The following is a 22,870-nucleotide window of genomic DNA, read 5'->3' on the forward strand; positions in this document are numbered from 1 at the left end:
CAAAACATCAGGTCAAAGCCTCAATCCTCAGAATCCCTTGGTGCAGTTATAATCAACCGACGTCTGCTTTCAATTTTGGTTTCATCTGTTTAGAGTAACATGGGAAAACATCTATTAAATGAAAAATGTATAAAAAATTATTTGACAATGCACTGAATTTTTGCAAAAGAAAATTGTTCGGCAGGAAAAATACGCGGACATGAGGAACCATTTTTTAGAACACAAATTCTTCTTGTTACTATCTCTGAAAGAAAATCATGCCAAAAGGAAATAAGTGCAGTATCAAAATCAAAAACCAAAGGGTGAGTGAATGTGTGCAAACAGACTTTTTTGCCGTCTCACCTGGTACAATTTGCTCCCATTAAGCATAAAACTGTGATTTTTCCGACAATCAGAAGACAAAGCGATTCAATACTATAAAGTGCATTTCTCTCACTGTTGGTTTCTCAGAGCTGAATGTATTGATTTCCTTGACTCGAAGTATTAATATCAAGGGCGCAGCTATACAAGCTGTTCAGGCGGAAGCTTGATCAATTAACTCCTCATTTATTATTCACATGCTGTTAATTTCCCCAGCCATTCAAAGTTGAACCATTATAAAGTCACATTAAGAATCGTATATAAAAAGCAAAGAAAATTCCTCATTGGACAGCAGCCCAATGTAAATTGCAGGCGGTGATTCTATCCATTGGTGCGAAGACAGATTATCATGATATATTCTAAACTATTCTAGGTGTATAAAATGACAAAACTGCTGCACGTGTGTGCTGTAAACTGTGGGGCAAAACAAAGCTATATCTGTATGCTGATTCTACATTTTCTTCCTGTTCCCACTTTCCCCGAGGACGTGGTGTGATAGCATACGCTCTGTGATGGCGAAGCGCGGTGCAGCTTTTAATGGGTAAATTGATGTCAGTGACACCGTTGTAAGTTTTGCATAAAACCGTGGGACGAAGAGCCGAAGAAAAACTTTCGCTGGCGGGTTTGAGAGCGAGCCGATTGCAGCCCTCGCTATCTAACACTTCTCAGATGCTCAAACTCTTGCCTAACCTTTCTACAATCACAGTCCAGCATGTTGGACAAAGCTTTGAAGCAGCCCACTCGACCAGCTGCAGGCTGTGAAGACGCCACACCATGTGTTCATACATCTGCATAAAAACAGCTTTTGAAAATAAAGAATGCAAAACACATTGACATTGTTCAATGTCTACGATTAATGACAATGACTATATGAAAGATAAACAAGTTCAGTTAAATTATGAAAATTGTGTCTATTGGTTTTTCACATGGGACTTGTGATTAAGTGAATAAACACAATTAGCAGGACTTTTGTGTTGAAGAAGTATGAAGAAGGATGTTTTTAGAGCTCGGCCCACTTGCAAGTTTTTAAAAAACCGTCACACGGGAGAGAAAATTAATGAAGTATAGTTGACTCACTGCACACATGCGTACTTTCTTAACTTCAGGGTCAAACGAGCCACTTACAGCACGATGGGGTGCTGACTCAAACTGTGATGCAACATCTGTCAAGTTTTAATGGCAGCTTGACTATAGTCATAGGAACCCTGTCAGCTGCTTTGCAATGACGCGTATGTTAGGCATAATGAGTTCAATATATCAAAAAAAAAAAAAATCCTGCACCAGTTTTAGATCATGTGAAAGAGCTATATTTTATATACACCGAGTCCAGCTGAGTTTCTCAGGTCAGAGTCGCGATGAAATGATGGATTAAGTGACTGACACAGCATCACTAATCCAGCAGTACTCATACCTTCACTCACCGTTCACACTGTGATTCACTGCTTTTGCATTGGTACTCTGAAGTCCACACTAAAATGTACTGCAAGTTTCAATCTTACTGAAGTTACAGATTGAGGTTCGTCACCAACCATCATTTCACCAGTGACTAGGCGGTAAAACTGCGCTAACAACAGACGACGTGGCGGTGTTTAATTTAAAACTGATAAACTCGCGGGTTTCACAGGAGGTGGCAACAGCTTGAGTTTGTTAACACTTCAAACTGTTGGAACTGAGAGATGACTCCCCGGTTTTTCAGCTCAAACCAGAAACATTTGTCAAAGTTTGGACATGGGGTGATCTTTTCATTAAGAGAATATCTGCGGCCTGACATTTACAACACCTGTTAAAATGAAGATGTATTACATATTTCACAAGGTGGCAAAAAAGGCATCCATCTCCCCGCCTCACCGTCTCTCGCTCTCATTCACTCATGAAATGTTGTACAGTTAGTGGCTTATTAATTTAAAGAGTACTGCATCAGCCTATCCTCAGTGAATATGCTAATCAACAATTTTGAGGCCTGATGAAGTATTTTACGAGAGGCTGTAAAGGTATTTTTGGGAAATTCAGTGTCAGGTTCAATTGCTCAAAGTGACTATCCAAGGAGAGCAATATCTCACATCCTACTTTAAAGAGGAGGTCGCTTGATGCAAAGCCTGAGCAAGATTAAAGTGGAAGATTTGAGGCAGTCGACCTGTGTTGAATTGAGTTGATAGTGACCGTTTTTTTTAATTATTATTATGTAAATCAATTGTTGGCAAAGGACACTGAGTCATTTTCAAGAACAGATTTAAAAAGAGAAACTTTTATGCTTTCAGCCCCAAGAGTTTTGCCTGTGAATAAATGACGGATGTATAATTGGCTAGTGGTTAGCACTCGCCATACAGTGTGAGGAACCAGCTTTATTTCTGAGGCAAGGCCTTTCCTTGTGGAGTCTGCATGTTATCCCACTGCTTACATCAGTTTATTTGTTGTTTTTTTTCGTTTTCCATCAGCTTTCAAATATAATTCAAAGACATTTGTCCTGTGACAGAGTGATTCATGTAAGATGATATCTTGCCTTTCAGCCAATATGAGCTGGAACTGAATGATTCTGGGCGAACAGACAAACTGGATGGATCAGATATTTTTTAAGTATTTTTCTGAAAGGGGGACAATTCACAATATCTACCTGTCTTCAATACTGCGTGTGTGTGTGTGTGTGTGTGTGTGTGTGTGTGTGTGTGTGTGTGTGTGTGTGTGTGTGTGTGTGTGTGTGTGTGTGTGTGTGTGTGTGTGTGTGTGTGTGTGTGTGTGTGTGTGTGTGTGTGTGTGTGAAAGAACAGAGCAGTATGCTGTAATATCGTTGCTCACAATCTTATTAAACCAATTTATTTTTCATGCAAAACTTTATTTTTTAAAATACTTACAAAATAGGGCCTGTATTTGGCTTGTATTAAAATCTGATCACTTTCATCTCTGTCAAATCACCCCAAAATGAACTCTACTTTACAAAGTAAGTGTTTTTTTTCTTTTGTTTTGGTTTTTTTTCCGCTGTTGGGAATAATTTTATGACGCAGGTAAGATAATGAAACCTCTAAATGAAAAGCCTGAGTTCAAAGTGTTGCAGTTTGTGACAGTCACGGACAAGATTTTGCAAAGCAGGAAAAAAAAATAGAGAAACAAAATCAATAAACTTATGTATTACGTATAATTGGCAACTGCAGTACTCTGCCAGGTGATGTAGTGCCGATACGAGTCTGATTGAAGTTTTGTAGCCTGAGAAGTCTATGACTGTCTTTTTCTTTCCAGAGCAGCTCGGTCTTGGCAGCCCTGCACTGACGCAAGATTGGCTCTGTTCGAATCAATTAAAGAGCCCGGTCGTAGCACACAGGTCTGAAGCCAGACTGAGCGCAGCTCATGGGTCATTTTTTCCTCAAAGTTTAAGTATTTGAGACAAATAACAGGGCTGATGGACTTCAGTGCAATGTAACCCGACACTTGTAAGAGGGCAGCATTAAACAGCATGAAACTTCACTTTCAACTCAGATCTGTTATAGGCAACTCTTCTCCTAAACTTATAAGGAGGTTATCAAACATTCAGATCTATATTTTTTTTTTTTTTTTTGAGACACATAGACCGCACTCAGATATGCTGACTATCTGAAATGAGATTTTAAAATGAAGAGGAGGGTGGGAGACCAAGACAGAGTGCCTGGCAAGTTCTACAGTTGTGTCTGTCTCTCTGGATGCCATGACAACTCACCCATAACATTGTCATACTGAACAGAGGACCTGCTGATAAATGAGTGGGGACAAAGACAGGTATGAGATTGGAAAAAGGAGAGAAGGTAGAGCATTTAAGACTGATCCCACTGTCCATTCTTAACACTGCCTCCCTTCCACGCTGTCAGCATTTATTCCTCCATGAAAATCTCTGATCGAAGAGTGATTTGCATGATTGCATTTTCCATACCTTCCATTAATAGTGCAGAAAGGATGAATAGCTAATGGCCTATCACATTTAAGTAGCCATCTCAACCAGCCATCACATTATAGGCCCCTCAATCTGCTAATGAAACATGTCTCTTTCTTTCTTTCTCCCTCTCTTTTTCCCCCTCAGTCCTTACACATTTTCCAGTTATGCAAGGAAAGCACCACAAAATATAATCGCTGGCATGATATTTCCATGAGAAATCAACTGTACGGATGGTCACATCTGAAGCTTAAATATGACTTAAAGTGGCAAATATATACATTCATTCACAGCCATTGTTTTTTCTCCTGAAATAATTGAAAAGATAAATTAAAAAGTAAAATAATCAAAACCTAGGAACAACAACCAGCATTTCAAAGTTTCTAAACTTCTTGACAAAATTACCTGGAGAAACTTTGAGTGAATTGTTTCTCACAGTCTGAAAAGTACATGGAGGCATGTAGTAGTCAAACGGTATTTAAGAAAGGGACCATATTATTGGACTACTTTTCATTTCTTGTGCATTTGGTGAGGCGAAAAGTGAAACTACAGAACTATTCAAGGTAACTTTCCCAGGGGAAACTTTTAGCAGCTTATGCAAATTTCCACCTGGAACAAATTTTGGCTTCTCTGAGTTTGGGAAAGTATAGCATTATACATAAGATTTGAAAACCCCAGAACTCATTGTTACGTGAATAAAACACACTATTTAGTTGATCGAAGAACTTACATAACCTTTGTTACATCAAGTATTTTGTACAAGTGAAATTTTGTTTGTCAGACTGTTCTTCCAGCTGTGTTGCAGAAGTTCACGCAAATGTGTGGCATTTGTCAGTTGCTTTGTCTCACTGTTCAGTTCAGTTAATCCCAAAACAGCACCATGTCCTCTTTTTTCATGTACTTAATGTTTGGGTCAGTATCTTGCTATAGGATGAACCCTTGACCAACTGTCCTCATGCCAGAGGGTATTGTATAGTACTGTAGATTTATGTAGCAGCCATTTTGGTTCAGGGGGCATCTCACTCTATATGAGTCACCAAGTTGACGTCACACACTGTGGAACCATCCTTTCACCGATTTGATGGCATAAAAAAGTTCGGGGGTGATAAACAAAAAATTTTCATTTTGATTCATGAGTTGTGCTTCATGGCCAAGACAAACCTCTTTCTCTTATTCTGACGTCTTGTTGCTGCAACTCATGCTGTCAAACCTGCAGCTCCAAGTCTCATCACAGTTTAAACTGAGGTTTGTTTACTACAGCCACTATTCATCTGCGCTTAAAGCTGTTGTCGCCTATTACACAAGCTGTTAACTCTCAGAAGCTTGTCTTCTGATTCTGTTATGGTTTTGTGGGGTCTGCCAGACAATTTTCTGAGTGCCGTTTGATGGTGAAAGACACTGTACTTACAGACACCTCGACTTACTTTACAATTCCTCAGCAGAAAACACCTAGATTTTAAAGTTCCATGAGAGTCAGTCTATGTCTCTTTTATTATGAATTGCCTTTTTCTTCATCTTTCATAACAACTTTAAGTTGCTATTTCTTTTCTTGCTCCGGGAAAAAAATTTTTTTGTGAAATTCTGAAATGTGCATTATTTTTCAGTTTTGTGTAACCTCAACTGTTTTAACCTCTGGCGGTTCAACACTGAGCTTTGCATCAAACACGTACACATGCACGCACGCCTCACGAGACTAGCATTAATAGTATTTGGCTCCAAGGGAATCTGACAAGACCTTGGGGAAGAAGAGAGTTTAAATAGCAAAGCTGAAAAGGAAGATGATTGCTGAGAAGAAGGTGGAAAGGATGGTGAGGATATAGATGGAGGAAAGGAAATATGAATTCAGTAAATGGAGGATGAATGAAAAAAGAGAAAAAATAACTGGGGAGAGGGGGGACGAAAGTTAGAGGGTGAGAATGTATAAGCCTGAGCAAATAGTTATTACCAGTCTCTGAAGGGTATCGGCGTGAGCTGAATAGACTGGGACTTGGAAACCACTGTTACCGGTGGTGATATGGGACCGTTTCACAGCCCGGCAATCTGACAAAGGCTTAGTAGGTAATGGAAGCAGACCTCCAACAGCAAAAAAACATAGGAGCTTTAGCACACCATAAGAGCTGACCATCAGATAAGCCCGAGCCTCTTCAAGTCCTACAAAGTAAATGTTTCAACGTCAAAGATGTTTATCACTCATCATTCGTCACGTGTCAACTTTAATGTGAGTACTTGAAATTACAGCTACACCTACGAAGTGATGAAAAATCATTCGCAGTGAAGGGCAAAGCGCTGATTTGTGAGTGTTAAAGAAGTGCATTTCTCCATCTAAAGGCCTGGAAAGAAGATCCTCAGAATAGCAAGCAAAGACCCTGCTTTGTCCTTCAGTGAGACACTAAATCTCCCTCTTCTGCCAAGATGCTGTCTTGAAAATGACCTTGTGGTTTGACCTTTCCAGAAGAAGACATAGTTGAAAAGACAAATATATCCTGCAGTTGATAGGTCAGCTCCAATCAATCTAAACAATGAACACAAACTGTTTGACCCAACAACAAACTGCACATGCATCCAATGTTACCAGAAACCACACGTATGCCCTCAAATGCAGTCATGCAAATATTTGACAGCAATAACAATATTACTGTCTCCAAGAAATAAATGTCCATTTGAAATGCACAGAATATAGACATCGCACATGCCTCACGCTGGGTTTTTTCCATGTGCTCAATGACAATGAAGCAATTTCTGGCTTTAATAAGAAGAAATGAGAAAGTACAGAGTCAAGAAAAAAAAAGAAGCTTTTCATGAGTTCCAGGGCGTAGTAGCTGCGTTTTGGTCCATGTGAACATTGAATTTAAGGGTTCAAAAGTTGAAAGTCTGATGAAGACAAACTCGCCGTACATCTTGGCTAGGGTAGGTTACTGTGGAATGAAGGGAGGAGTAGATACATTTGTGTGGGTGTAGTTTGCATTTTTGTTCACAAAATCATCAGCTGGTGTGGCCATGTGCTAAATATTTGTCTACATAATAGTGTGGTTAGTGTCTACGAGATCACATCATGGTTTAAGAAGCAGTTGCACTTAATAAATCCAAGCTGGTAATTTTGACAGCACATGGGTAATTTCAATTGAAGGAGAAAAATCAGGGGACTATATGATACACATAGTCGGTACATGTACACATTATAGAAGTGTAACATTAAAAAGTATTATGATCCTATTATAATTCTCATTTCTCAGTCTTAAATATGCAAAAAAAAATTTTGAAATGGTGCAGAAATACAGAATTCTAACTAAATTAGCTCCATTTATTATATGGAATAATCTACCACTTCTTATGCCAGTGTACTTTGAAGTATCTTCAATATTGCGTTATTTCTACCCAAACTGATACTAAACTGGTGTTCATTAAAATGCATGTCAAGCAGATCAGGCATACAACCAAGCAGACCACTAGTAGTACAAGAAGAGTGAGATACAGGACTTCCATTAATGGTCAAAGTTAATATGGTATTGGTATGAAAAGGAACTTTTTTTTTCTCAGATAATGAATTACAATCATATTTTTTTCATGCTGAAAAGAAAGAGTAAGGGAATATATATATTTTTCAAAGCTAAATCATTATGTCTTTGTAACATCAGTCACATGGAGAGACGGTTTTGTATGATGGGTTGTTGGTAGCCTTGATGTTTCCAGGCAAGTGAGTGTTTTCAGGCTGTTTATAGTGAGTTAGTCAGCCCTAAAAGTGATTTGTTAGTGAGTCTAACCTGCAGGACTCTCTGAAGGCTTGCGTAGCGTGTTTTGCAAACACAGAGGAAATAAATTCATGATGGCTGAGAAAGTTCATAACATTCCCTGATGTCTTTACTGCAGAAATAAAGCAGGGAGGAAATCTGCCAAGCACATGAGAGTTACGGCTGTTTTGGATGATGAGGATTTTTTTTTTTCCATCTTCTTTCTTTTTTTCTTTTTAAAAACAGTATTAACATTGCTAACTGTCAAGGAAAATGAGCCACGCCACTTTAGAACGGTGCGCGGACAACTCCTCCACGGGATTCCGGACAACTCATCTACGACAATTTTTTTCAGTATTATTGATTTGAAGGATTGGATTCCAAAGTATATTTACCACATTTGGAAGGATTATTAACTGTATCTGACACAAAAACATAAGATATATCAAGGAACTGGGTTGTTGTAGTTGTTTTTGAGTTATTCTTGCACAAGAAGTTGCTTTAAGTGTTGTGCTCTAGTTTGACTCGCTGTTGAAGTTGTTTCAGTGGTAGTTTTGTTTATTGCTTTAGTGGTGCTTGTTTTCCATAGTTTCCTCAGTATACTGTTGAGTAAAATGTAGAGTAAATAGAATGCAATTTAGTGAAATCCATCAGTGAAATGAGCTTCTTATTACAACCTGAAATTACTTTCCTTAATATGAAAAGCTCATGCAACTCTGTAGAATTGCTTGAGTTTCTAGTACTGCTAGCACAAGTTGCAAAGAAGGCAGCTGGAAAAGGCAGCCTTTCCAGAGGATACACATAAGCCAACGCATACCAAAACAAAGAAGAGGAATAACAATAAGCACAGTATTTGTTCCCGAGAGCTTCTAATACAAACCAGGTGTGCAACAATAGCAGTTAATAACCCCGATTTACTTTGTTATTCAAGTCCCATCACAGAGCACTGTTTAAAATACCAATTTGAAATAGTAAATCAGCCACGCAGCAAAAACCTTTACCCCAAGAGACCGAGACACACACAAATATCCCACCAAACAAATCAGAGCAGACACAGAGTCCCCTTCATCCATTTAGTATGCTGCGATACCCACAGGTTCTTTTCTTCTTTGGTAGAAAATGGCCTTCCTCTATTTCTCCCACACTCCAAAACCCAGAGTAATTTTCTTAATCTTGGCCCAATTCTGAACATTTGCATAAAAATGTTCACTTTTGAGACTCCCCTAACAGAACATGGCTCTAATACGTAATTACTCTCCTCAATAGTGGCGGCTAATTACAGAGGTGTCAGACAAACAGGTAGCAGAGCAGAGGGGGGGCCTCCGACACAATGGCTGAGGTGCTCGTACGCCACATGGGACAGAGCGGCTCAATGGAAAGCAGTAAATTCATTTAGGCTGGCTTCATTAAACCCTGCTCCTTGGGCCCTGCATCATGCTCTCCCCTTTGCTCTCCCACTCTCTGCTCTCATTTGTGGGGCAGCGGATGTGCTGTGGGTAAGAAGAAGGCGATCACACAAATGAGTGCAACGCAGAGGGAATGAAGGCAACGCTGCGGGGGGGGGGGGGGGAGGAGAAGGAAAGGGAGGGTATCCATAAAGCCACACAGCTATTCACAAAAAATAAAAAATAAAAATAAAGTGATATTACACAAAGTGCTTGTGGGATAGAACAAGGGCATGAGGACATGTGTTCATTTGATGATAAAGAAATAAAGCATAAAAGGATGAGCATATAAAAGAATAATTTTGAATACGGCTTTTGTTTTATTCATTTGACCCAATCTTCCAAAAGCCACAGAGAACAGAGCAACACAGAGAAAATTACAGCTTTGGTCCACAAACAGAGGCCAAATGCCAGGTCTCCAACATGGTGAAACAAGGGCAGCCGAGCCCCGTGGTCTTTTTACCATTTAGATTATATTGGTAGCTTTCTGACCCCACAGTATGGATAACTATAATAAGCCACAGCCCCCACTGTGTACCACCTGTATACAGACTATATTCACAAAAACCTCCACTGTTGCACAGACATCATGACCGGAAAAGTCTCCACGAGCACCAATCCAACTCTATTTATCCAGAAAGAGAATTACTCATACAGGATGAAATTTCCACTCCTGCACAGCTTTGTCAGACTCAATTCGACACTACTGCCTTTTATTGGCACCACTTTGTGCTCAATTTAACAGATGATATGCTGGGAGGACAATTAATTTCTGTTGACAGTGAGAAGGAGTGCCATCTCACAAAAGAAGACAAATCACACAATTTTGAAAGTAATTTGAAGACATGGAAATTTAAGTGAAAGACTTCTGTTACTTCCAGACCTCCAATGAGGAATTACACGGTGCGCTGGTGGTCTCACACTTCCATAGAGAAAGTGTGACTAACTCTTAGTCCGACGCCTTGGTTTCTGGCCAGCGGAGCACTTCATGAGAACATTTCATGGTGATTACATTACGTACTTGCTCCATGGACACGTTGATTGTGAGTGACTCAAATCACTTTAACAAGCCTCAGACATCCAGACACACGGCCCGATGTGGAGGCCTTCGTCTGGGGAGAGAATCAGTGACACTTTCTGAGTCAAAGTCCAGCAACGTGGGATGAAGGACTCGAGATTTACCATGTGGACATCAGCTTATGGTTATTGCTTTATTCATGCCAAATAAATACCAAAAATTGGTCTTTTTATCTACTTGTTTTCTACAAAGCAGAGTCAACACTCTAATGACTCATTGTGCACTTGAGGGCTTTTACTAAATAGAAATCCCTTCTCAGTTTCACTGGTGTCTTTTGCCGCAGCGACAGCAATAACGGCTTCAGATTCCTGCTTAAGCTGACAGGTGTGTGTAACACATTGAGTCTGACTGATTACTGAAAATGTCAATCAAACTAGAAAGCCTCCCTGTTTACTTTGGAGCATTTTTACAGGACATTAGTGAATAACTCTCACTCAGACACTGGTAAACTGGTAAACTGTTTTTAAGGCAACATGTAAAGTATTTGGTCACAGGCTAGTGTCCACGAGCAACTTTACAGAAAGTACATTAATGGTGCAGAATCTAAGGTGCCTTCACACCACTGGAAGAAACTTGGGGTTTAGTGTTTTGTCCAAGGCCACTTTGACACATTGACAGGCAGGAAAGGAGAATGAATCCCCAACCACAGGTTCAGAAGACAACTCTCTCGTCTGTCTGACCCACAAGTCCTCCTCAACAGTGTTGGAGCAAAACAAACGTCTTGAGAAATATCGACCTATTTTCTTTGCTCGTATCCAGACTGAAGTTGTGTGTGAAGAAAACATGAGAAATGAAAGTTCTTCCCTTTCGGACAAATTGACTAAAATTGATTCTTGGGTTGGAACACATCAGGAAGTTGTGTGTGGAATAATTGTTCCTATAAAGCTAAAAATAAAAAACTTCTAAATGAGATCGGAAAAAAGTACTGAAATTCAACGTCAATATAGAAATACGCTTTGAAAAAACACCCACTTCAAATCACAATAATGAGGGAACTGGACGAAAGCATAACAAATGAATCAACTATGAGGACATAAGAATGAAATATGATCAGAGACAAAATCCAAGGAGAGAATGTGACTTTAAGAGACAACTTTGTGTCTGAGGTTGTCTGATCTACGTGCATTTTGGCATCAGAGCACAAAGCTAAAAGCCATGTTTTCAAAGTATGTGTTCTATTAACTTTTTTTTCGTAGCTCCTGGAAGCTAAAAGGGAAAGTTAAAAAATATATATATATGTAGTTTTCACATCCTAATTAAATAGAGTACAAATCGGAATGTGAGAAAAAAAATTAATTATGAGAGAGAAACCTATTTGGTCAAAATGGAACCAATAATTTCAATGTCATGGGTCAACAATTTGGTTAACGTGGATTTTAGCTAAATTTCATTGTGCCCCATATTTTGTGAGATAATAGCTTTTCATGGCCTGTGTCTAATGTGGTTCAACAGCTGTGAGATGCAGGGTTTCCCATGCAATAATTACATTTGGATGGTCCACAAGGCTGCTCAGATACATTTTTGTTTAGGTTTGAAAGAAATGCTATAATTCAGCATTTAGAGGTGACACTTTAGATTTATTAAGCTTAGAAAAATCACAAGAATGACAGTGATCAAACACTGAAAGGGCGTTTTACAGCATGGCTACAATGCCAGATTTGCCTGGCTGACAATTTTTTTTTAACTCTTCTTAAAAATGTATTTGACACTGTGAGGTACTGGGTGTTTTTTTTATACCAGGTCTTACTTTTACTTTACTTTTTTCCAATTCCTATCAGCCAAAGTACTCAATTCTACAGTGAAAACTTGACTTTTTCTGTGACACTGTGATGTGAGGAAAAAAGTGACTGACAGAGTTCAAGAAAGTGATAAAAATCAGATTACCGAAAGCTCCTTGAACTCAGCTGCCGCTTTGTTGTCACCGACAGTGCATCACAATTCAAATCTTATGATTTCCAGAAAGAAGAGCACTTCAATCACATTAGAGACTCTGAGGCAGCGGGAGGAGTTGGGAAAATTATGAGGGGTCAGGCTGAATGTAGTTTTCTTATTTTATTTAGCATATTTCAGTCAGTTGAGGTGCGACTCTTCAGAATGTATGCAGAGAGGTGCGGGATGCCTTCCCGCCTCTTGGATCGGTGCCTGAACACAACAGCAACTCTCACGCTGCAGCAGCCTATAAGCTCCAGCTGCTCGCCTTCTTTGTGTGTCTGCGCCGCGCCGCAAATGTTTCTCCATCTTCGATACTTATCAGGGCGCTGGAGTTTGACGCTGCCATTACTCAAAATTAATAACCACGGCGGCGTGTTTATCAAGCACACTTTCACACCCAACCTGCCAAAAATAATCGCCTTGCTGTTTGTGCGCAAGGCAGAGAGGAAGAAAGCACGGGAAAGACAGAAGGAGAAACACGGAGAGACAACTAGAGAGGAGATGAAGTGTGAAAGAGAGACAGAGCAAAGAGAGCAAGCATTTGTGATGAAAGGCAGAACTGAGAGAGAAATGAAGAGAGAATATGCAACATGCATGCGAGCGCATCGGCCGTGCCTAATCACTCTGTCTCCATTACACCTCAAGGTTTTTGTTTTTTCCCGAACCTTTTCTTCATCATTTCTGACAACAGGGCAACACTAGCACTCCTTGTGTATTCACTATGCTAAGTGCCACTCTGATCTCCACTGACAGCCAATCTGCTCCAACATGGCAGGTCTGAGTAAATAAGAAAGGCCGGGGTTTTTTAATTTAGAAACCACGCGAGTCCAGTAGAGTCCGGCCAACTGGAAGCAAGAAAAGAAGAATCCTTGTGCTTGAAAAGTGAAAATACAAGCCGGAAAAAGAGAAGTGACAAGGACAGGGGAAGGCCCCTCAGCACCTCGTCTCAAATCTGGAGAGACAGGTGGTGGAGGAACAAGACAAGGACAAATGTCTGTCGGTGGCTGGTTCGGGCTCCGTTGACATTTTCCATGGCATTTAGAAAATATCCAAGAAAAACCAAAAGAAAACGGGGGGGTCCTAAAAATAGCCGGCTGGAGGAAAACATATGCTACCAAATATGAAGCCAAAGTCATACAATAGATGCAGACACTTCAAAATGACTCTTATCTGAAGGGTTTGCTCACTTTCCCAAATTCCCCAGCTTTCTTTAAGAGAGATGAACTTTTAAGGCTGAACTCAGCAGCTCCTGAGGCCAGCCGGAGAAACTATACCCCACAGAAACCACAACTTTGTAATTTTACATATTTAGTAGTAACACCAAACGGATGCCGGCCCCCATTTATATATAAAATGTGAGTCGGTTAAAAACTTAAAATAAAAAGTAGGTGACGGTGGTTACTTCTTACCAAAATGCTGTCCCAGAGCATTTTTGTTTTTTGGGTTTTTTTGAGTGTCAAATACAAAACGCCCCTTAAGAGACGGAAAAAAAAAAAAAAACTGAATATCAGCAAGTGAAACAAATGAAAGTGCACAGTTATTCATAGCTACCATAAAAGCCAGTTGACATGATATAAAAGAAATAGTTTACCCGAGAGAGGTCAGACATATGACCAGCGGGCCAAAACCGGACAACAGAGGGTCCATCGACCCACGGGATGACTTGGCAAAGCAGAAAAACTGCACCCCAATAGTATGAGAATGTCAAGTCATTTGTTACATTTCTGGTTGTTACAAAATCAAGACACATAGTGTTTTGACATTTCACTGTATATTGCAGCAGGAGGTGTAATTAAAAAAAGGAAAACTTGATCATTTTAGATATCTTTCTGTAATTTACTCTGATTTCTTTGCATGAAAAAAATTCTGAGATAGGATTGTTTATAGCACGAATCTAGAATAGTCTGCCGTCGTTTTACTGCTCCGATACACTTCATGTCAATTTGTGCTTTATGTAGCCCCTGAACTGAAATAGGTTTGACCTTCAGGTTGGAAATAAACAATTCATCCATGAAAGATTGTACCAACAGATAATTATGCATAACAAAAGCATTAGGGAGACATAAAAAGATTCTTGCTTGCCATTTCTTCAGTTGCATATCAGACAAATTCAACAATGATGTAACAATTCAATTTGAACTATTATAGAATTGTGTTGCTCCTGGCAACTAAACGTTTTACTGAAACAAACAAATGCCTACGTGGCTCGTTTTACTGAAACAAACAAATGCCTACGTGGCTCTGCATTTATCAGAAAAGACACACAATTGATCTCATTTACAATATCTTCCTTGGACATCTTTTGTCTGCACCTGTCACTATGGTAATCCATGTCATTCCCTCCCAACCCCAAGCTGCTCGATTCCACCAGATTGGTGGACAGTGAATATGATTCAATACCTGTTTCAGTAATTAGCAACTACTTTCAACTTCTATGGGAGAAATTTTAACATGAAATATATTCTGTAAATTATAGCGGGGAAAAAGTAAGAATTTAGAAGGATGAGAGTAGATTAAATCTCAGTGGCTGATTGATAATACCTTTCTGAGAAGGCATAAGAAAGGATAACTCCTTGACTTTGGTGTAGAGTCAAGGAGAGTAAAAGAAAATCTCTTGATAAATGTTCCCAAGTCTTCAATTCAGCTTAAAAAAAAATATATATATATATTTTTTTTTTTTTCCTTCTGCTCTCAAAAGTATTGTGATGTGTAACGTGTGAGTTTTGACAAATCCAGGCCCTGGTCACCTTCGCTGTGACCAAGCCAAGCAGAGCAACTAACTGTCATTTAACACATCATTGATCACAGTGATGTATCATATCATCATCTGATTTGGGGCTTTAACACTTCTGCAGGCACTGTGAGATCGGCCAGCTGGCTCCAGCAAAAGCTATTTGGAAAGTGTTTCTTTACAATTGCCATCAGATTCAGGGGGAAAAAAAAGTTTTGAAGGTACATTTCTGGTAAAACGCTTCTCCTCAATTATTTCCTGCTTTATAAGCTCCTGAAAGTCAGAATAGGCCCCTGGTTATCGCTCAACTTGTCCGAATTCCTAGAGAGGGGACAAAAATGCAAAGTAGCCCATTTGGAACGCAATTTGTGACTCATAAGTGATGGAGATGGACAGAATATGTTGGGCTGGAAAAAATAAAGAAGAAAAGATTGATGAAAATGGATTCTTCTATTTGAATAAAGCTGGCAAAAAGGCTGGGGAAAGAGGAAAACAGAGAGAAAAAGAGAGATTGCACACCAGGGCAGCTGGGAAATGCCCAGCTTCCAACAATACAGATCTCATAAAATGAATGACTCACGGACTCTTTGCATCTACTTTCAGCAAATACTGCAGGCCAACTGACCAGAACTTACAAAGAGACGTGCGCTCACACACATACAAGGGTGCACATAAATCTACATGTCAACACATGCCATTTGCGCAACTGCAGGGTTATTGTTAGGAGAGCAGTGGCTGAGTCTTCACTTTGACCATAACCAATGGAGAGGCTTCACCACAAACTTCATTGCAATACACACTGGAAAGGCTTTTGTCAAAGAGCCTGCCATTGCATTTTAATCTTCAATCTCATTACGTCTGGCAGGAAGAGTACCCTACAATAAAAGCTCATTTTGCAAATGACAAATTATACTGGAAAATGAAGACATCCATCAACAGTGAGGACAGGCATTTTATACATAAAGGAATCTTCATCTGTGCACACATAAAAAAAAATAAAAAATTACGGCCGAATGGCAAAAGAAGTCCAAAACAAACCGCGCACCAGAATATCAATGGCAACCATTTAACTCTGACACTGTGTCCTCAACTTGGTTCGAAAAAGTGAGCATTGCCATTTTCTCTGCTGTCCTGCTTTGATCATGGCTTGCTCCCCATTTTCAAACGCTGTGACATTTGAGAAAACACAATCCCACTTTGGTCTCCTATCATCGGTGGATGAGGATACTGAGAAATAACAGGGCCCACTATGCCCACCTGCAGCACACCACATCCCCGTCTCCCCAAGAAATGACAGTGACCAAAAAATAGGCATCCTACTGTCGCAATCTGCCAATCGGACTGCGACGATGGGAACTCCATATATGGTCATCATTTCTCCCATTCTAACTGGAGGATGCCGCCTTCGACTATTCCAGAGGACAATGGTGTGAGCTGATTACACACTGCTTTTTCCTTTTCCTGTTATTTCTTTTTTTTTTTGAAAGATGAGAGGACAGGGAAAAAGTGGGGGGGGGGGGGGGGAGAAGGATAGGAAAAATGACTGAAGTGCTTTACCTCCCACAGAGCTCCATCTCTCCAACGGCCTCTTGTCGTGGGAGGGGGCAAATTGATCTTGGAAATAAGGGGTCATTTCCTCTGCTTGTTTACCTGTTCACAGTACACTGTCATCAGTCCGGAACACATGCAGGCACAAGATGACCCATCTGTACCCTCAGAGATCTGACGTGCGGTAAGGTTGAGATATTCTGGTCTTCACAACTGGCGTGTGTGTGTGTGTGTGTGTGTGTGTGTGTGTGTGTGTGTGTGTGTGTGTGTGTGTGTGTGTGTGTGTGTGTGTGTGTGTGTGTGTGTGTGTGTGTGTGTGTGTGTGTGTGTGTGTGTGTGTGTGTGTGTGTGTGTGTGTGTGTGTGTGTGTGTGTGTGTGTGTGTGTGTGTGTGTGTGTGTGTAGCAGAGATCCTGAAGGCCTCCGACTGTTTGAACTGTGGGCTGAATAATCGATTTCAGCTTATTTCTCTTTCTCACTTTGTAAGTGCACTATGCATGTGGACTGCTGAAACTCAATAAGAAATCTCATGTCTTCAGCCAATAAGCAGTGTGTGTGTGTGTGTGTGTGTGTGTGTGTGTGTGTGTGTGTGTGTGTGTGTGTGTGTGTGTGTGTGTGTGTGTGTGTGTGTGTGTGTGTGTGTGTGTGTGTGTGTGTGTGTGTGTGTGTGTGTGTATTTTCAGATTATTTAATTCTGATTCAATTTCAATTTATTAAGTGTTCTAACAAAAGCTCGGTTTGATAAAATATCACACTGTGGGCGGTTTAAACTGGACATCCCTTTCCTGTCAGCGCTAACAGAAATGTGCATTTCATAACCATTACTTCTAGGCCATTTATGAAATCTAAAAAATTAAAGAAAACACCAGAAAGTGGAGAAATACAGGTTGGTGTATACATACACTACTCATTACATTAGGCCCTCTGGACTTTTGCAATATGCCGCAAAACTGCTGACAAACTTCATCAGCATCTCAATCATATCTGACACTGGTTTCTCAGCACGTTAAAGTGCAAGATTTGCTCGATATACTTGCATTTAAAACTCGGGTAAAAGCTGTTTGACACTGTTTGATACGTATCAAGTACAGGAATAAAATACAAAATGGGAATAGTCCTTCTTCTGCTCTACAAAAGTCAAAGTGGTCTTCACTCTTCTGTCAGAAGCGGTTCACCACTTTTTATGTCTGCTTTTGCTGTTTTACTGCTGTCTTCTCTAACAGTCAGCCACATCATAACACGTGTTAGCGCTCATGCATATCCAGCAGAAGGCACTCTGTTCTCAAGGGAACGAGCTGGTGGAGCAGTGCAGCATCACAGAAATGGCTATGTAAGGCTCCTCGGCGACTACTGGCCTACTTTGGCCTTTCACCCCATGCTGTCTCGGCTTCATTCACAAGCACACACGTGCACGTACACACGCACACACACACACGCACACTCACACACAACTTCCGAACTTTATCATCCACACAAACCGCCACCACACCACGCCACAAAACATTTGAAATTCCAATATTCCCACAGGTGATCGAGACAAATCCAGTCAGACACACAGACACCGCCAGCTTCTGGACCGATGCAGTAAATATCATTATGGAATCAATGCAACTCTGAAGCATTCGGGGACTGAAGGGGCATATGTGTGCATGAGAGAGAGAGAGAGAGAGAGAGAGAGAGAGAGAGAGAGAGAGAGAGAGAGAGAGAGAGAGAAAGCTGATAACACAATGTGCTCCTGTGAGGATTTCGCCAAACTCCATGTTTTTTGATTGAAAGGAGGCAGGTAAGGCATTACCATAACCTTCCCACCACATGCCTGCTGTAAACTCAATAATGCAAGAATGATTTCACACATGCACGCCCACATACACACACACCACTTGCCTACGCCCATTGCTGAAACGCACCACGGTACATTCAATATTGTGTTCACACTCCTAAGCCAGAGTGGGAGTACAGTCAGCAGAGAAGCCTTAGCTGTAAATCAATAGATTAAATAGAAACATATGAATAAAACACAAGCTAATAAATAAAAGAGGAGATAGTTTACTCTTGCTGTCATATACAGTATTGCTGTCTCGCTCCTGTCTGAGATGGGAATGGAGGTGAAGAAGCAAAAGGTGAAGGAGCAATAAGGATGGCCAGACAAAGAAAGGAAAAAAAAATAGTTGATCTCTTGTGTTTTCAATTAGCAGGGTGGTTTTTTCTTTGCATGCGTTCATTAGCACCGTGTCTACATTAGTGCTCCGTGTTCGTGTTCTTGAGGTCTGAAAAAAAGTTGTAGTATAAAATATAAATGCAGGAGTAGTGTGGCATTTTGCTCTTTTTTGTGTCTTTACATATTCATTCAAATTTGAAATATTCATTGTTGAAATCGTTTAATGTGTAAACTAAAACATTTGTTATTGAATAATGCAAATATTTTCTCTTGTTATTTGGTTTTTTAAATTTTTACCATCAAGCAGAAGATCCCGCAATCAAGCATTCATCACATACAGTATGTGTGTTGTGATTTCTGTGATAAAACAATATACTTTCTTTTATAACTACCATTTCCCATGGAAAAGACTAGTTGCCAAAACTGCTCATCAATGGTCCTCTGTCAGCCAAGGCCCTGATGAACTTTTTCTCAAATTCTGAGGGTTGAAATATTTACTTAAGTTTTAACCAGATGCAAGTATTCTTGATATTACATTCACATTCTAAAATGTTTCAATAAACGTACAACCGAATGTATTCTTCTAGTACTTTCCGACACAAGGCTTCAGTGTCACTGTCCAAGTAGGAGCTCGTTGTTATTGTTTCCCAAGATGGTGTGTGTGGGAGTGTAGCACAGGCTACTTGGCTTTACAAACAAACTTGACTTGACGTACCTGTCGTTGATGCTCCAGTTGAGACAGAGGTTGAGGGAGCTGAGGTTGCGACATTTCCTCACCACCTCCATCACCGTCTCGTTGTTGAGCTCCGAGATGTGCCGCAGATCCAGGACACTCAGGTTGCGCAGCTGCGAGAGGCAACACATGCAGACAAGCAGCTCAAGGATTTCATCCGGGCAGATTCACACAAAGAGGTGCCTGTGCAACCGGTTCCGACAGAATAAAATCCCAGTTGTTACAACTTTATTTCTGTTCACAAAGAGATCAGTTTATTAATTTTCATAAGTGGTACAGAAAGTAAGCTGCAGGAGAGGAATATTAGATAAAAGCAGCAGTGGTACAGAAGCAGGCTGACTTATATTGAAGCTTTTGATATGTACCCAGGAAGGTGGGTAATATATCTCCATATGCTGAGTGGAGTTATGTTCTCCCATGTAATGTAGTGGGGAGGAAAGAAGATGAACGCAGAATAAACCTAACATAGCAGATAAAAGCAGCAAATGTGCTTGCTGTACGGTTTACCATTTTTGCGCCTGCCTGCCTGCCTGGTGTAAAGGAGTTGTGGAGCCATTCACGTTGCTTCTTTCTGGCTTTCAAAAATCCCACTTTCTGATCTGAATACCTTATAAGAGAGGTTTCGATTAATCCCACAGTTAAAATCTCCACTTGCTGACACACACTTGGAAACCTCCACGACACACTGTTCAACAAGCGTTCCTGCGCACCCAAATCACCAAAGGCTTTTCAAATGACAGCACAGGTGTGTGTGTGTGTGTGTGTGTGTGTGTGTGTGTGTGTGTGTGTGTGTGTGTGTGTGTGTGTGTGTGTGTGTGTGTGTGTGTGTGTGTGTGTGTGTGTGTGTGTGTGTGTGTGTGTGTGTGTGTGTGTGTGTGTGTGTGTGTACACATTCACGCACTCACACACCGGGGAAGCGAGATAATAGAAGCATGATATTCCGGCCAGCCGCCAGGGAGGCATCGAGGTAAATGTCATGGCCAAGGCTAAAGAGAAAACAAGCTTACAGTTGGTGTTAACATCACTGAGCACTATTGTCAGCTCCATAGGCATGACATATACCGAGCAGCATGAAGGCACATGGGGGGAATGGATAAGGACCGGCGCTCGCTGTGTGAAGTAAGCACACATGTAAACACTCCTCCTTGTCCCCCACACACCGAGGATCAAAACACAGAGAGTGCAAACAAACGGGCCAAACGCACAAGATGCTGCATGGCACTGAAGCTAATAAAAATGGCTTTCAAAACCTTTACCGCCATCGAACCGCTCCATTTGTCTCTCTGCTCTAGTGTAGCCTGTGGCAATTTTTATTTTTTTTTGTCACTCCTAAGAGAAAATTGCATCCACACCTCTTGTGATAAAAAGCCTGCTTAGGCATGAAATAAACATGAAACAGCTTTTTATTTTATTTTTATTTTTTTTGTGGGGGGGGCAGCATATTCTTACCTATACTTCAAAGACATGCTTAGACATTCTAAGGAAATAAACATTAATCAACTTGTGAATGGCGAGACGGGTCAAGAATGCAACCATCAGAGGCAGAGAAACGGTCATGATATTTAACGAAACCTCCAAAACTGTGTGTACTTTCGTGGATACACATTAAGATTATACCGCACGTGCAAGCAAACATGCATAAACCCACACGAGCACAAAGACTGTCATGTGATGGTGTGGCCAGCATTAGATCGAAGTGCTAAATTATTCATTTGGAATGAGGGGTGTGTGTGTGTGTGTGTGTGTGTGTGTGTGTGTGTGTGTGTGTGTGTGTGTGTGTGTGTGTGTGTGTGTGTGTGTGTGTGTGTGTGTGTGTGTGTGTGTGTGTGTGTGTGTGTGTGTGTGTGTGTGTGTGTGTGTGTGTGTGTGTGTGTGTAAATCTGCTTACACCTTTACGCAGATCATAGTGTTGGAGTTCAGCTCCATTTAGGAACGGAATATTAGTAATTTGATAAATCAATCATTCATTCATTAAATCATATAATGGAGACTGAGTTCTGGGGAAGGAGGAGGTTTAATTTAGGCAAATATTGACAAAAACCAAGCTCTCCAGGAAATCAATTCTTGTCAATGTAATGCATGCTCAAGTGTTGGAAGCCTGCGTGCGTTCCAAAACAGGGGCTCAGCATATTTCAAACTGGGACGCAAAATAAATGAAATAAATAACCAACACCACAATCATTCAGAGCAACAGACAAGCACTCACTCGCGTCAAAATCACTCTCATCGCAACAGCCAAACTCTCACACAGACACTTATTTGCATTCACTATTTCTGGATAATAAGCCTGGGGTAAAGTTGAAAGAAGCCCCCAGCATCAAAAGTAGTATTTGTTCTCCAAATCTTTAAAACTGCTTATGTCTGCTATATAGAAATGCTACTACAACCAATAGGGATGGTTTCATTGATGTGGACAGCCAATGAGAAATCAGGCCAACCACAGTGAGTTTTGATTGGCTGAGTGTGTAGCTCGGTTGAACAAAATCGAGAAATTTCACAGATGTCTGCTTGAAAGGGACCAGACCAGACATTCTCTGCATGGAGAGTAACTTTGCTAATCCATCTGTGAAAACCGCTGTTTAGAAGACATTTGCTGGGAGAGGAAAACACACCCAAAATCCCTGAAAAAAGAAACTTCCTCAGTAATTAGGCGCACCTTCAAAAAGTGATGAGCCCCAGTTGACAGATTAATTCACATGATACAAGGGAAAAGAAAGAAAATGAAAGATACACATGGAGGTGAATGTTGAAGAAGCGTACAAGGTTTACGGGGTGTATATAAAACTATTTCAAATGACGGAGAAAGGAGAGAAGAGAAAAAGTGTGGTGGAAGAGGAAGAAAAGGTGAGAGAGAAAGACAGCGAGCGAACAGAGAGCAGGGGATTTGGTGAGCGTTTCGGCAGGTTTTTCTCCTCGTTGGCTGACGCCTGTAACCAGGCAGAATTCAACTCGTCTGCTCTGTGGTTCCACCCGGATAATTATTCATGCTGTTTGTGGGAACAGTGAAACCTGCTCAATCCAGCTGCTATCCGTCCATGGTGCCATCTTCATACCGTTTACATACATGATTCAAAGTTCATTTCTCTTTGGGATTAATCAGGCATTTCTTTTCTATTCTATTCTTTTCTATTAATGGACAGTCATCATAAGAATATGAAAGTATGAGGAGCAAATGTTGTACTCCACCGTGAATTTGTCAAATGTGTACATTCTTAAGGCTTTCTCTTTCTCTTTTCACATTTACATTTTCAGCTTATTCTGGT

The 22,870-nt window shown here is 40.6% G+C and overlaps 1 protein-coding gene across 1 annotated transcript in view; it reads right to left on the minus strand.

Moving 5' to 3' along the window:
• The window catches only part of fbxl17 (F-box and leucine-rich repeat protein 17), a gene marked incomplete at its 3' end in the record, with an annotated part of 219,635 nt that overhangs the window by 112,589 nt on the left and 84,176 nt on the right, over positions 1-22,870 (minus strand). Inside the window, exon 8 of the mRNA XM_080499685.1 lies at positions 19,590-19,720. Within this exon, the coding sequence (XP_080355811.1) occupies positions 19,590-19,720 (131 nt within the window). The remainder of the gene's footprint in view (positions 1-19,589; positions 19,721-22,870) is intronic.

This window comes from Blennius ocellaris (genome assembly GCF_963422515.1).
Source record: "Blennius ocellaris genome assembly, chromosome: 7".
NCBI classification, from domain to species: domain Eukaryota; kingdom Metazoa; phylum Chordata; class Actinopteri; order Blenniiformes; family Blenniidae; genus Blennius; species Blennius ocellaris.